At 46.6% G+C, this 15,713-nt stretch overlaps 1 protein-coding gene across 1 annotated transcript; it reads left to right on the top strand.

The window, feature by feature from the left end:
• Positions 1-11,296: 11,296 nt before the first annotated feature.
• On the top strand, positions 11,297-15,502 carry LOC129868480 (brain-specific homeobox/POU domain protein 3-like). The gene is made up of 2 exons (XM_055942497.1): positions 11,297-12,795; positions 13,362-15,502. The coding sequence occupies exons 1-2, from the start codon at positions 12,676-12,678 to the stop codon at positions 14,286-14,288; spliced, it is 1,047 nt and encodes a 348-aa protein (XP_055798472.1). The 5' UTR covers positions 11,297-12,675; the 3' UTR covers positions 14,289-15,502.
• The last annotated feature ends 211 nt before the right edge of the window (positions 15,503-15,713 follow it).

The following is a 15,713-nucleotide window of genomic DNA, read 5'->3' as shown; positions in this document are numbered from 1 at the left end:
GGGGAGAAAGTGGGAGAGGGGGCCCTGCTCCAGGGAGGATAATTGGAGCAGCCCAGGCAACATATGGCTGAGCAGGGCAGCCTGCTGCTGCACCAGCTGTGGACTGGTGCCTCGGATCACAGAGCCACTAAAGAGCCCCTCTCTCCTCCCTCTCTCTTTTTTTTCTAAACCTCCCTCCCCCCTTTCGCTCAATCCGCAAACACTTATTTAAATGACAACTCTTATTGGACCCCCCTCCTTCTACGCTGTCTCACACACACACACACACACACACACACACACACACACACACACACACACACACACACACACACACACACACACACACACACACACACACACACACACACACACACACACAGGCGCGCACACACACACGCACACACACACACAGGCACACACACACACACACAAACCTCTCTCTGCCTTGCATGCCCCCAGGCTGCTCTTAATGCAGAGGGACAGGGGAAGAGGAGGAGAACAGAGAGATGGAGAGAGAGAGGGGGTAGAGAAAAAGAGAGGGAGAGAGGTCGGATGAGTCAGAAAGAGAGGGGTGTGTCACTAAATGTCTAAATGTAGTTGTAGTTTTTATCTCCCTTGCCCTTTTACCATAGACACTGTATGTTTTTACAGTACGCAGCTACCTTCCCCTCTCTCTTTCCTTCTCTCCTTCTCTCCTTCATTTATATCTCTATGAAGATAGATCACAGCCTATAGTAAAGGTGATGCAATATGGATGAGTCTCCTCAAAGGCTTCAAACTGGAAGGGGACTCGCTAAGGAAAGGGTGACTTCACATAGTCAGCTGTTCTCGCTCTGTGTGTGTTCATATTTCATGATCAAAAAGGGAAGACTGTGTGTGCATGTGCGCGTGCGCGTGTGCGCGTGTGCGCGTGTGCGTGTGTCACTACATTACTATATTCAAGAGAAAGAGTGAACACTAAAACAACAGACAGAACCACATCTCATTACAATAATTGCAGGTCAGATGTTTAATTTAGGTAGGTTCTAGTTCTGAAGGTGTGGGGTCATCTCTATGTGACTGAAATGAAGATGACACTTTCTGTAAGTTACTATATGTACGTTTTTGGGAACAATATCCTATTCGACTGAGTTTGATTGCCTACATCTTGATTGATCTACAGGACATGAAAGAAAAAAAGGGAATTGTTGGTTCAAGAACTGCGAGGGGTTGATGTAGCAGCACAAGTGGTGTCTGTCATTGATCACACACACACACACACACACACACACACACACACACACACACACACACACACACACACACACACACACACACACACACACACACACACACACACACACACACATACACACACACACACACACACACACGCACACGCACACGCACACACACACACACACACACACACACACATGGGGATCCCTCAGAAGTGCCAGTGTACAAGGGATAGCTATCGTAGCACCATCAAGTATTAATCATGTTTTAGGAAGATGAGAGAGAGAGAGACCGAGACAGAGACAGAGACAGAGAGAGAGAGGTAGAGATAGAGAGAAAGAGAGAGGGAGAGAGGAAGTGAGGGAGAGAGATAGAGAGAGAGGCACCCACATACACCACTAGAGAGAGAGAGAGAGAGAGAGAGAGAGACAGAGAGAGAGAGAGAGAGAGAGAGAGAGAGAGAGAGAGGAGAGAGAGAGAGAGAGAGAGAGAGGAGACGAGAGAGAGAGAGAGAGAGAGAGAGAGAGAGAGAGACAGAGAGAGAGAGAGAGAGAGAGAGAGAGAGAGAGAGAGAGAGAGAGAGAGAGAGAGAGAGAGAGAGAGAGAGGAGAGAGAGCAGAGAGAGGAGAGAGAGAGAGACAGAGAGAGAGAGAGAGAGAGAGAGAGAGAGAGAGAGAGAGAGAGAGAGAGGCAAGAGAACACAAGAGAAAAACGGCCACTGTTCCAATAAATGAACCCAAAAAGAGAAGAAAAGGTTTTTGAATTATTGATAATGATCTGATGTTTAATAATTCATATGAACAAATCAGGGAAGGTGGGAAGTTCTTAATGTTTTAAGTGGATAGGGTGCACCTTGGCCTACGGGTCTGTGGGCCTGCGAACTGACCGCTGGGCTGGGGCTGAGCAGGTCTATGGCGGGCCTATAGCCCTGGCGGGGAGAGGGTTCTAGAGGGTAGACCCCTCATTGACAGTAACACACAATTCATATTAGACACATGCACAACAGCACTCCGATTCAGAATGCACATATACAACAGTGCAGCCATGTGGTAACAATGTGTGGTTGTTAGGATTGAGGTGTATATGTGTGTGGTTGTTAGGGTTGAGGTGTATATGTGTGTGGTTGTCAGGGTTGAGGTGTATATGTGTGTGGTTGTCAGGGTTGAGGTGTATATGTGTGTGGTTGTTAGGGTTGAGGTGTATATGTGTGTGGTTGTTAGGGTTGAGGTGTATATGTGTGTGGTTGTTAGGATTGACGTGTAATGTGTGTGGTTGTCAGGGTTGAGGTGTATATGTGTGTGGTTGTTAGGGTTGAGGTGTAATGTGTGTGGTTGTCAGGGTTGAGGTGTATATGTGTGTGGTTGTCAGGGTTGAGGTGTATATGTGTGTGGTTGTTAGGGTTGAGGTGTATATGTGTGTGGTTGTTAGGGTTGAGGTGTATATGTGTGTGGTTGTCAGGGTTGAGGTGTATATGTGTGTGGTTGTTAGGGTTGAGGTGTATATGTGTGTGGTTGTTAGGGTTGAGGTGTATATGTGTGTGGTTGTTAGGGTTGAGGTGTAATGTGTGTGGTTGTCAGGGTTGAGGTGTATATGTGTGTGGTTGTTAGGGTTAGGAGGTGAGACAAAAGTATACTGTTGCAGTTAAATAGTTGGTGGATATGCAGCTGGCATATGAGACATACACACCACAAAGACAAACACACACACACACACACACACACACACACACACACACACACACACACACACACACACACACACACACACACACACACGCACAAACACACACACACACCTCCCTTCCACACAGATCGAATGAACAGCCCAAAGAAACCATGAGCACCTGTGGAACCCCGCCCCACACTTCTCCCTCCCTCCCCTACCTCCCCTTATGTGGATCCGAGCGCTGCAACCCAGGTTGCCAGGCATCGACCACACAGTTGCCAAGGAGGCGTTGTGCATTATTAATGGAGTGTGCTCTGTTCTCCCATGGAGATGAACCACCCAACCTGTGCCAGGTCTGGTCCACAGACCATGACCCTTCATTAGTAATATTCAATCTATGGTCATTACTCATCACATAATCAATTATCTTATCTTATCCGACATGTGTTTTCACTCGAGGTAGAAGATCTAAAATCAGATTACCCTAACCTCCAATCCTAACTTTAACCATTATGGGATTTAACAAATGATCTGGCCCTGAATCACAGGCAAAGGTATTTTCCTGTACCACATTGCATGTTTTCCTATTTCCCCAGCTACCTGGAGGACAGGTGTTAACCAGCCGGCATCACTCACCTGTTGTGCCCCTGGCGTCTCCGCCCTCTAAGTCTGTGTGACACAGCTGTTCCCTCAGTCAGTCAGTCAGTCAGTCCACCCGGCTCCCTGTCCCTCTGTCTCTCTGTACTTTCACCATCTCTGGATCCTCCATAGGGTTCAAAAGGCCCGACAGCCTCCAGGACAAGCACGGTATAGAGACAGACTGACCTTCTTGGAAGTATTATCCATAGGCAGGTCTGCCAGCTCTAGTACTAACAACAAGAAGCCGAGCAGCATCCATAGCCAACACAGTAAAAGGACCCAGGCCCAGCTTAGCTACACCAAGCCTAGCCATGCCTAGCCTAGCCTAGCCGCAGAGCGAGTGGGCACCTCTGCTTTCAAAGGCAAGCAGGAGAGCGTGTGAGGGAGAGAGGAGGGAGGCTGGAAGTTTATAGGTTCTCCTTCCCTGAACCAGGGGACTGGCTGGCTGAATAAATAATACAACAGATATTCCTCTGATGAAGTCTCGCCGCGCCAGTCATCATTATTTAATTGTTGCTGTAATGAGAGCAGAGCACCATCACTCCCTCTGCACCCCGGGCCACTCTGCCTGCCAGGTAGGTGGTAGAGTAGAGAGCTGCACCAGGCAGCCCTACAGGCACATACGGCCTTCAGAGACAGACAAACCCCTCGTAGAGCACTTTGACAGGGACTTATATCTAATAACACAGAGTACTGGTCCAGGACGGAGATGACAGAGTCTCCTAGTGTATCACAGCTGATGAGTCAGACAGTGCAGGTCTGACTCAGAGCCGCGTTGGTGAGAAACTCTGAGGTGCACGGAAGGTCACAAGACCCCCAACTACAGCAGCTTCAGACAACCATAAATATGTCACAACACTCTCATGACTGTGTGATGAATTGACTCTTCTCACCCGTCTCTTTCCCTTTTGGGGTAAGGGATGTCGATCGGGTGGTGACAGGATGTGTATTCTCACTCAGATCCCAGGGGGGGTGCTGTACCTTTGGGCTCTATCAGAGGATGGTGACAGAGGGGGTCCCATAAGCCCCTGTCAGACGGGACTGGGTGCACGCTGCCGCCCAAGCGCTGTGGAGCAAGCCGAGCTCCGTTCTTTAATCCTGTTAGGACTGTGGAGGGGTGCGGCGACACACAAAGACAGCCCATCCCACACCAGCTGGGGTCCTATGTGTGTACCCCCGTACACACAGATAGATGCAAACACACACACACACACACCGCTCCAGCCTCCCCTCTGGGCTCCTGAAACCTGGTGACTGGAACAGGGTTAGACCAGGAAGACGACTGATATAGTGAGCCCCAACTCCCTTTCAGAAAGAGAGACAGGCACAGAGAGAGAGAGAGAGAGAGAGAGAGAGAGAGAGAGAGGAAGTGAGGGAGAGAGAGAGAGAGGAAGAGGAAGAGGAAGTGAGGGAGATAGAGAGAGAGAGAGAGAGAGGAAGAGGAAGTGAGGGAGAGAGAGAGAGAGAGAGAGAGAGAGAGGAAGAGGAAGTGAGGGAGAGAGAGAGAGAGAGAGAGAGAGAGAGAGAGAGAGAGAGAGAGAGAGAGAGAGAGAGAGAGAGAGAGAGAGAGAGATTGGGCTGCATTACCAAAACACTATCTGTTGACTCCTCCATTCTCTCACTCATTAACCACATAATTAGTGTTCAAACAGTCCTAATACACACACACACACACATACACACACACGCACGCACGCACGCACATACACACACATACAAACACACACACATACACACATACACACCAATAATCAACACAGCAGGTATTTGATGAAGCAGGCTGCTGGTACAGACAAGAATATAACAAAAGAAGCAAGTGGAGCAATGTGTGAGTGTGTGTGTCATTGTGTGTGTGCGTGCCTATGTGAGCAGTGGGGTGTCTGAGTTGCAGTATTACTGAGACTGAGAGAGTAGTCAGCAAGCCCTCTCACCCCTACCCAATAATGACAGATCATCTCACAATGAGGAGAATCGTTCTGCCCCCCCCCCCCCCTCAGCCCAACAACAGATCTGAGATCAAGACCAATAGTATTTCACTAAATACAGAAGAATAATCAAGCAAGACAAACGCATGTGGATTTGTTTCATCGCTTTTCACTCTTTTTCCTCTTGCGTGTGTGTTGTGGAGTTGGGTTTTCAATTATGTAGATGTCATCCGACACATCTGTTTCACCATGGTTTCTCATTGTTGTCTTGTTTCCTCACTGTAGGGAGCAGAGCTAAAATAAAGCCACTCTCTGTTCTGTTTTCCACATCTTAGAGAGAAGACACCAGAGTAGATAGAGGCTCTGTCTCTCTGTTCTGTTCTCCACATCTTTGAAAGAAGACACCAGAGTAGATATAGGCTCTGTCTCTCTGTTCTGTTCTCCACATCTTAGAGAGAAGACACCAGAGTAGATAGAGGTTCTGTCTCTCTGTTCTGTTCTCCACAGTTTTGAAAGAAGACACCAGAGTAGATATAGGCTCTGTCTCTCTGTTCTGTTCTCCACATCTTAGAGAGAAGACACCAGAGTAGATAGAGGCTCTGTCTCTCTGTTCTGTTCTCCACATCTTTGAAAGAAGACACCAGAGTAGATATAGGCTCTGTCTCTCTGTTCTGTTCTCCACATCTTTGAAAGAAGACACCAGAGTAGATATAGGCTCTGTTTCTGTTCTGTTCTCCACATCTTAGAGAGAAGACACCAGAGTAGATAGAGGCTCTGTCTCTCTGTTCTGTTCTCCACATCTTTGAGAGAAGACACCAGAGAAGATATAGGCTCTGTCTCTCTGTTCTGTTCCTCACATCTTAGAGAGAAGACACCAGAGTAGATAGAGGCTCTGTCTCTCTGTTCTGTTCTCCACATCTTTGAAAGAAGACACCAGAGTAGATATAGGCTCTGTCTCTCTGTTCTGTTCTCCACATCTTAGAGAGAAGACACCAGAGTAGATAGAGGCTCTGTATCTCTGTTCTGTTCTCCACATCTTTGAGAGAAGACACCAGAGTAGATATAGGCTCTGTCTCTCTGTTCTGTTCTCCACATCTTTGAAAGAAGACACCAGAGTAGATAGAGGCTCTGTATCTCTGTTCTGTTCTCCACATCTTAGAGAGAAGACACCAGAGTAGATATAGGCTCTGTCTCTCTGTTCTGTTCTCCACATCTTTGAAAGAAGACACCAGAGTAGATAGAGGCTCTGTCTCTCTGTTCTGTTCTCCACATCTTTGAGAGAAGACACCAGAGTAGATATAGGCTCTGTCTCTCTGTTCTGTTCTCCACATCTTTGAGAGAAGACACCAGAGTAGATCGAGGCTCTGTCTCTCTGTTCTGATCTCCACCGTTTTGAAAGAAGCCATCAGAGTAGATAGATGCTCTGTCTCTCTCTCCCCTGTCTGACACATCAGAGACAAGAACAGGATTAATTGAAATGTACATTTCATTACTCTCCCCTTCCTTTCTTCACTGGAATACTCACATCATTTTGTTTGTTTATTTGTTTTTCCTTTGTTTCTCTGCTCTCTATTGTTGTAGAACAAATAATGTAGATTTTGTTTGTATGCATTTTTGTATTCTCCTGCGATCAAAGATTGTATTGTTTGATGCCAGCTTCCTCAGAATTCCACACATTGTTGAGAGGTTTGGAGTCACAAAGCGGGGAAGTTGGAATGCAGGGACATGGAGAAAAATAGATGATAATTTACACAGGTCACAATCAATTCCCTGTCATCTTCATCTTCATCATCAACATCCTCATTATCGTCCTTCTCCACATCCTCATCCTCGTCCTTATTGTCCTCATCATCCACGTCCTCATCATCATCGTCCTCATCATCCACATCCTCATCATCACCGTCCTCCTCATCATCATCGTCCTCATCGTCCTCATCATTCACGTCCTCATCATCATCGTCCTCATCATCATCGTCCTCATCATCATCCTCATTGTCCTCATCATCCACGTCCTCATCATCATCGTCCTCATCATCATCGTCCTCATCATCATCGTCCTCATCATCATCGTCCTCATCATCATCGTCCTCATCATCATCCTCATTGTCCTCATCATCCACGTCCTCATCATCATCGTCCTCATCATCATCGTCCTCATCATCCACGTCCTCATCATCATCGTCCTCATCATCATCGTCCTCATCATCATCCTCATTGTCCTCATCATCCACGTCCTCATCATCATCGTCCTCATCATCCACATCCTCATCATCATCATCCTCATCATCACCGTCCTCCTCATCATCATCGTCCTCATCATCCACGTCCTCATCATCATCGTCCTCATCATGAAACTACTCCTCGTCTTTGTTCATAAGATGTACACAACAGGTGGGACATTTCTCTCTGCCCTCTCTTTTTCTTTCCATCACCCAAGTAAGCATTTCGTCGGATGGTGTATAACGTGTATCCTGTACATACGACTAATACAACTTGAAACTCTCCTCCACCCCTCCCCTCCCAGGTCTGTGGCTTTGGCGGTCCAGGTCTGGGGACATGGGTCTGTTCTCAGCACGGCACAGCAGTGGCCCCTTGCCTCCGCACTCTGGAACAAGTAAACAGGCCTGTTCTTTAAAGCTTTTACACGTCAATCCTCCAGCACATTCTCTTCATGTCCAAGTGCTGTAGGGCTGACATGCATCATTAATGAGCACTCAGTTAATCTAGTGATCCATACCAGAATCCTCTCTTGCTCTCTTGGTCTCTCTCTCAATTAGCTAGCTGGGCCATGACAGATAGACCTGGCACAGAGAGGAACAATGTGGAGGAGAGGAAGATGAGAGAGAGGGTAAAGAGAGAAAACATTTAAAAAGAAAGAGATAGAGCTGGAATTGCAAACGTATTGATGGAGCGGAGGACCAAATTGTAAAGTGGTCCGAATGAACTTTCTAGAAGATGTATGTTTTATAGTGATGTATGGATACTTTAGGCTACGGTAGACAACATCAGCTAATACAACAGTGCTGTGATTGGGTCCCAGTGGAGTGAAAGCCTCACACACCATAACAAATGACTAACTGATTCAATGGATTAAACTTTGTACTGTAACAACAGGGCATCAACAGACACCCCTTTCCTCTTGTGTTAGATAGATGGGTTAATGGAGAGTACAGTAGACCTGCCCCTGAATCCCTCCTGTGTTCCCCAGCGCTTTAAAACATCCTGCTTCACTAAAACACCACCAATACTGTAACTGCATGTACATCCTGTCCAGGTCGCCTTACAGGTCTGACCTCATGCATATTTTAGTGCTCTTTCGCCCCCAAACCTGTCCTGTAATGACGTTTCCCTGTGAACCATTCTGTTCCAGTGTACATCCTTGTCCCATGTTGGGGCAGAGGTGCTTAAGACCCCCACATCCTCCCTCTCTGCCTCTTTCTGTCAGTCCCCCCCCCCCTCATATCCCCCCCCCCCCACCCCACCTCTGACATGCCTGTCCCTTGGGACCTGGGGGGGGGGGGGGGGGGGTTGCCCACTGCCCCACTTTGGCACCTGCGGAGCCAGGTCAAGTACACAGGATCCCTCCATCTCCCTCTTCTTTATCTCCCTCTGCTCTATCTCCCTCTTCTCTATCTCCCTCTGCTATATCTCCCTCTTCTCTATCTCCCTCTGCTCTGGGAGAGAGGAATAGCCCCCTTCCAGCTTTGTATCTATAATTTGTGCTGTCAGTCAATGAAATATTTACCAAGAACCCTAAAGGCAATTACATTAAAGAGTGTGGTTAGACACCCCCTTCCCCTCAGCAGCCCCCTCCACGTGAACCTGCCGATTTGGTGAATGGTTACAATCTACAACCTTAGATTTTATACACCATCAATAATTCAACCTGCTTAAAAAAGAGGGGAAAAGGGGAGGAAAGAGACGTAGGGGATTAAGGGGAAGTGAGGTGTGTGTGTGTGTGCTCTTTTTGAATTTGTCCATTTGCTTAACGTAGCAGAAATGTGGTCTTGTGGCAATGTCTTTACTCTATTGTTGAGAGGTGGATTGCATAGCCCCTCCCCCACCCCCTCCCTCCCCCTCCCCCTTTCTAATGACATACTGTAATGTAACCACACACACACACACACACACACACAAACACACATTCATGGAATGGTGAGTGCAAAAATACTGTAGTCGTCATATTTCAGAATGTTAAGTGCATTAAAATAGCAAACAGAATGAAAATGGAACAACATAAACTGTTATTGTAGTGTTTATGCTATGAGCAAGCCATGAGGGAGGGAGGGAGGGAGGGAGTGAAGAAGGGCGGGACAGAATGGACAGAGAGACAGTGAGCTGACAGAGAGTAAGAGCCCATTAAGAAACACTTTGGTATTTCAAGCAGATGCCAGAGCAGTATGATTCAGGACCAGAGCAGTGTGACTCAGGACCAGAGCAGTATGATTCAGGACCAGAGCAGTGTGATTCAGGACCAGAGCAGTGTGATTCGGGACCAGAGCAGTGTGATTCAGGACCAGAGCAGTGTGATTCGGGACCATAGCAGTATGATTCAGGACCATAGCAGTGTGATTCAGGACCAGAGCAGTGTGATTCGGGACCATAGCAGTGTGATTCGGGACCAGAGCAGTGTGATTCAGGACCAGAGCAGTGTGATTCGGGACCAGAGCAGTGTGATTCAGGACCAGAGCAGTGTGATTCGGGACCATAGCAGTGTGATTCGGGACCAGAGCAGTGTGATTCAGGACCAGAGCAGTGTGATTCAGGACCAGAGCAGTGTGATTCGGGACCAGAGCAGTGTGATTCGGGACCAGAGCAGTGTGATTCGGGACCAGAGCAGTGTGATTCGGGACCAGAGCAGTGGGATTCAGGACCAGAGCAGTGTGATTCAGGACCAGGGACAGTGCAGATTCTAACAGAACCAAGTGCTCCCTCTCTCGCTGTCTCCCTCCCTCCCCCCCCCCCCCCCCCCCCCTCTCTCTCTCTTTCTCGCTCGCTCTCTCTCACCAACACACATATATGATGTTGACAGTGGGGCTGGCAAGTGTAACCGATGTGAAATGGCTAGCTAGTTAGCGGTGGTGCGCGCTAATAGCGTTTCAATCGGGTGACGTCACTCGCACTGAGACCTGAAGTAGTTGTTCCCCTTGCTCTGCAAGGGACGTGGCTTTTGTGGCGCGATGGGTAACGATGCTTCGTGGGTGACTGTTGATGTGTGCAGAGGGTCCCTGGTTCGAGCCCGGGTAGGGGTGAGGGGACGGACAAAAATTATAGTGTTACACAGGCAATGGGTGTTAGGATTATTTACATAGTCATAATTTACAGTCTGAGAGCAAGAGATCAGGATCATGATGTAAATGTGCTTGTGTATTTTTTTACTTCTGCCTGCCTGCCTGCTTCTCTGCTCCTTTCTGCCAATCCAAGTGTCTATTTATGTCTGTGTGTGTGTTTCTCTGCCTTTTAAGTCATTCTCTTTGTTTGTCCATCAGTCTATCCCTCTCTCCCTGTCCGTCTGTCTGCTCCTCTACAGCTGGGCGGTCCACAGCCAACAGCCTAGCCTGTCTGTTTGTCCCAGAGGAAAGCCTCTCCCAGTGGAGGTGATGTATATTTGATGAGCGGGTGCCGCAGTCCTGCCGGAGAGAAGAGATATTTGCTGGGGGACAATGGCTGCAGCCTGAGCCTGCTGCACCCCGACCGACACCATCCCCACACTCAGGTTTCTGTTTCTGACTCACAGTCACATAGACTCCCTGTCCTATTATGGGGCTTCCGCTCTGACAAGGCTGGGGTTTCACAGTTCTCTCTGTGTCTCCCTGACACGCACATGCAGGTCTGGGGTTTCAGATCCCCAATTAGAGCGATGGACGAAGCTCAGATAAGTAGATTTTTTAATAATACAGTAAGACTTCTTGTTGCACTTTTTCTTTCTGGTGCCTGGTGCTTGTTTCAATGGACACCAAATAAATGACTAGGTCATTGCTACTGTATATAACTATTGTTTCAGCATGTCATTTCTATGACAAACACCAGGTAAACAGCAGATTGTAAGCATAACAAGAAAAAAGTTATCTCTATTTGGTTTTCCTGAGGTTGTCTCATTACTGACATGATGTGTATAGCAGCAAATGTCAGGAGGAAAGACCCTAGCCGTAGTTCTGTAAATGGGGTCCCTAGGAGAGCCCTACCCCACCCGGGGAAGGGAAAGACAAGGGCAGGGTGGGGGAACCATGCCTAGAGTGGGGGTCTATCTCCATCACCTCAGCCTTCTGGATATACGCTGTGATTGACAGGTCTTGCTCCATTGACCTGAGGTTCAACAGTAAATATTTCATCGTCCTCTCTGTGCTTCATATCCATTCTGACCTGTTTATTCTTTAATTGGGGATCCATACTGTGGTTCGAGCCACAAAGTAAATGAGCAATGATTAATTGATGTATTAATTGCTAGGAAAGCAAGGGAAAGGTGTCAGGGAGGATTATTGTGTGTGGTCGTCCATCTATTATTGATATAAAACAGGAGCCTCTCTGAATCCACTGTTCACTGGAGTTATTTCACTGGTATGATATTGATATTTAATTTCACTTTGGATATTACAAATTAATTTTCTTCACCTTATCCCATATTTACTAAAATGCAGGGACTAAAATGACTTTTTAAATTCGAGCTTTGAATGCTCATTTGAAATTTAAAAAGCTTATTATGAGGTTATTGCAGAAATTGGGACATAGAATAAAATCCATCCTATCCATCAGAAAACACAGCAACCTGCGCAACGCGTGGTGGGCGTGTTGTCCGTATGACAACCAGCCAATACCATTGCACCTGTCAAAATCCAAACTCCAAACGCATTGCATTGGAGTGGGTGGTGGTTTTGCCCTCAAGAGGTGTGGCTACACACACATTTCCCAGTAACATTTGGAGACAATAGGGAAAGGAGGCGGCGATTACCCATCTTTGGGGCGGGGCCAGGAAGACGTTATATTATAGGTGGCTGCTAGGTATCCATACTACATACAGCCATTTACAGCCAAAAGCAGAGGAGTCTGACTGGATAGAGAGAGACCTACAGGGGAGAAGACAGGAGGTTTAAACCTGTCATCATTACCATCACTACCATCACCTCAACCAACCAACCGACCGACCATTCTATCAATTTGTTTAATCCTGAGACGATTCTAGTGACAACGAACCAACACGGAGCAAAACGAGGAAGACGGACAACGACCCTCACTAACTTCTGCAATCATGATGTCAATGAACAGCAAACAACCTTTCAGTATGCACCCCATACTGCACGAGCCCAAATACACGCCTCTGCAATCGACCTCAGAGGCCATCCGGAGGGCATGCATGCCCACTCACTCGGTGAGTTATCGTCACATTCAAATGATCCAATTAACAATAATGAAAAGTAGCCTTAAATGAAGGCGAGCATGCATAGTATATGGAGAATTGGGTGAAACCGAACACTAAACGCTTATACATTATATGCCAAATCATGTGATTTGCCTGATCAGATATTTCGTATTGCTCACATGTCAAACTCTTCTCATTCCAAGGTGCAGAGAAATTATTTATCTTGAAAGATTCATTCTTAACGAATAATCAAATGTGACGGTTTAATATTTGGATGATACTAGGCTGATATAGTCTCTGAGTGATATGAAATTAACTCATCCGTTTGGATATTTGGACAATTTATTTTAAGAAATGTCTTATTGATATTGTCATTTTTATATTTTCACAAAGGCTAAACATTTCGAACCTCGTGCGTAATGGATGCGTAATCCAAACTGTGATAATATATTTCCCATCATTCCCATCTTAAAAACGTTATCCATAGGTATCCTAAACTATTTGAATTGTGCCTGTATGGGGAGCGTTATTAACCGTCCCCCTCTCTGCCTCCCCTGTTCCTCTCCATCTCACAGCTGCAGAGCAACATCTTCGCCGGCTTCGATGAGACTTTACTGCAGAGGGCGGAAGCGCTGGCGGCGGTGGATATCGCAAAGAGCCACCCTTATAAACCAGACGCAACCTACCACACCATGACCACGATGACCAGCATGGCCTGCACCCCCACCTCATCCTCGGCCCACCTCCACCACCCGTCCGTGCTCACCTCGCACCACCACCACCATCACCCCCATCACCAGGGCTCTCAGGGCCTGGATGGCGACCTGTTGGACCACCTGACCCCCGGCATGTCTGTCTCCCTGGGAGGGATGCCCGGCTCCGACGTCTGCTCCACTGCCTCCCATCCACACTCTCACATGTCCGCCATAAACCACATGCAGCAGCACCACCACCACCAACAGGCAATGAACATGCACCCCCACAGCATGGGCTCGCACACCTCGCTGGGCGGCGGCGTGGACTCAGAGCCAGACCCCCGGGAGCTGGAGTCCTTCGCAGAGCGGTTCAAGCAGAGGCGGATCAAGCTGGGGGTGACGCAGGCGGACGTGGGCTCGGCCCTGGCGAACCTTAAAATCCCCGGGGTCGGTTGCCTCAGTCAGAGCACGATTTGCCGGTTCGAGTCCCTCACCTTGTCTCATAACAACATGGTGGCCCTGAAACCCATCCTGGAAGCGTGGCTGGAGGAGGCGGAGAGGGCGCAGCGGGAGAAAATGACCAAGCCAGAGATTTTCAACGGAGGAGACAAGAAGAGAAAACGCACCTCCATCGCTGCTCCCGAGAAGCGCTCCTTGGAGGCATATTTCGCCGTGCAGCCGAGGCCCTCGTCTGAGAAGATTGCAGCAATAGCCGAGAAACTGGACCTGAAAAAGAACGTGGTCAGGGTGTGGTTTTGCAATCAGAGGCAAAAGCAGAAAAGGATGAAGTTTTCTGCGACACACTAGGAAAATACAGAGCAAAACTTTCCTCGAATAGACAAATCCGAAGCAAATAGGCAAACGGCTAAGGTCCATCGAGGCTAGCAGACAAGATGTGTTTCGTTCCTTTGAATTGGGATAAAGACTTGAAAACCAACATCCACCGGGGCAAAACGTATACCTTTTGAAATTGAAAACTGAACATCGATGAATACAATACAGTGAAATAGGAGATCGACATCATTAAACTCCATGGAGGCGGAAAAGAGAAAACCCACCTCTTAACTCATGGCAATTATTGTACAAAAATGGAAATCGAATAATAATTGTTATTATTCTCTTGAGTCAGAATAACTATTTTATATTTATCATTGTACATATTTGTGAATAGGCTACATTTCACCTGTGTGTGAAGAGCGCATCGAATTCGTTCTTTTTTCAAAAATCGAATTGTTGTTTGCAGAAGATAACTGATGCTTAGGGCGTAATGTTGTCATCATTGTATGTGTCTCAGAGACGGTTGGCTCTCCGTAACACGGGGGTATAGTTGTAATCATTCATTGCATGGTTTACTTGTAGGGCGTTAGCTGTGAGTTAATAGCTCTAAAAACCCATCTGAATGCATTGCAATAAGAGAGCATACACACGGGCAATCGCACGTACACGCGGGCATACACAGTATAGTCTACTATCTGTCTACCTCATTACGCTAGTGTTGGCACATTCATGGTCATTTTGGACTGTAGGAGTATAAAACACAAAAAACTAATCGTTTCTTCGTTTTTTTGTTTTATCCACCAAGTTATGGTTGAATTAGATGACTCACAGAAAGTAAACATGGTGTATGTCTGTACTAATTTCACTGCAATGATGCTTTGACAATCAAATTATTTGGAATAATTACTTTGTAAAACGTCCATTTTATGTCCTCACATGAAAACGAAAATATTTTTGTTCTTTTTAAAATTATTATTATTAATAATAATATTAATATTGGTCAATTAATGGAAATATTGGTTATGTTGTATTCCCAGAGTTCAGTGCACTTTGTAGATATTCTAAACATGAGGAATTGTTGACTTATTTATATTTTTTACCGTTTTACTTAGTTTGGTTTATTATTATTTACCTATTTATTTTAACTTAACTTATTTAAAATACAACGTATATTTCATTTGTGAAGGTGTGCTTAAATGTGTCTGTGTAAGCGACAGAAACTAAAATAAACCATGCACGTTTTACCTCATCTTCTCCTATCAGTTTTTTTGAAGTAAATATATCAACAGTCTCAATTCGATGTCTGTTCGTCTGTTAGAGCATCTGGTTCATTGAAATGGGAGAACACACTCGGGTGGGAGGTTGACGGATCAGTTGTGGAACCATTTTAAGCTATTTCTGAGTAGGCTATGGACAGTACTTTATGAAAGCTACGTCAATGATCAAATCAAATGA

This window comes from Salvelinus fontinalis, chromosome 13 (genome assembly GCF_029448725.1).
Source record: "Salvelinus fontinalis isolate EN_2023a chromosome 13, ASM2944872v1, whole genome shotgun sequence".
NCBI classification, from domain to species: Eukaryota; Metazoa; Chordata; class Actinopteri; order Salmoniformes; family Salmonidae; genus Salvelinus; species Salvelinus fontinalis.
The sequence above is the reverse complement of the archived record's forward strand: the minus strand, read 5'-3'. Positions and strand labels throughout refer to the sequence as shown.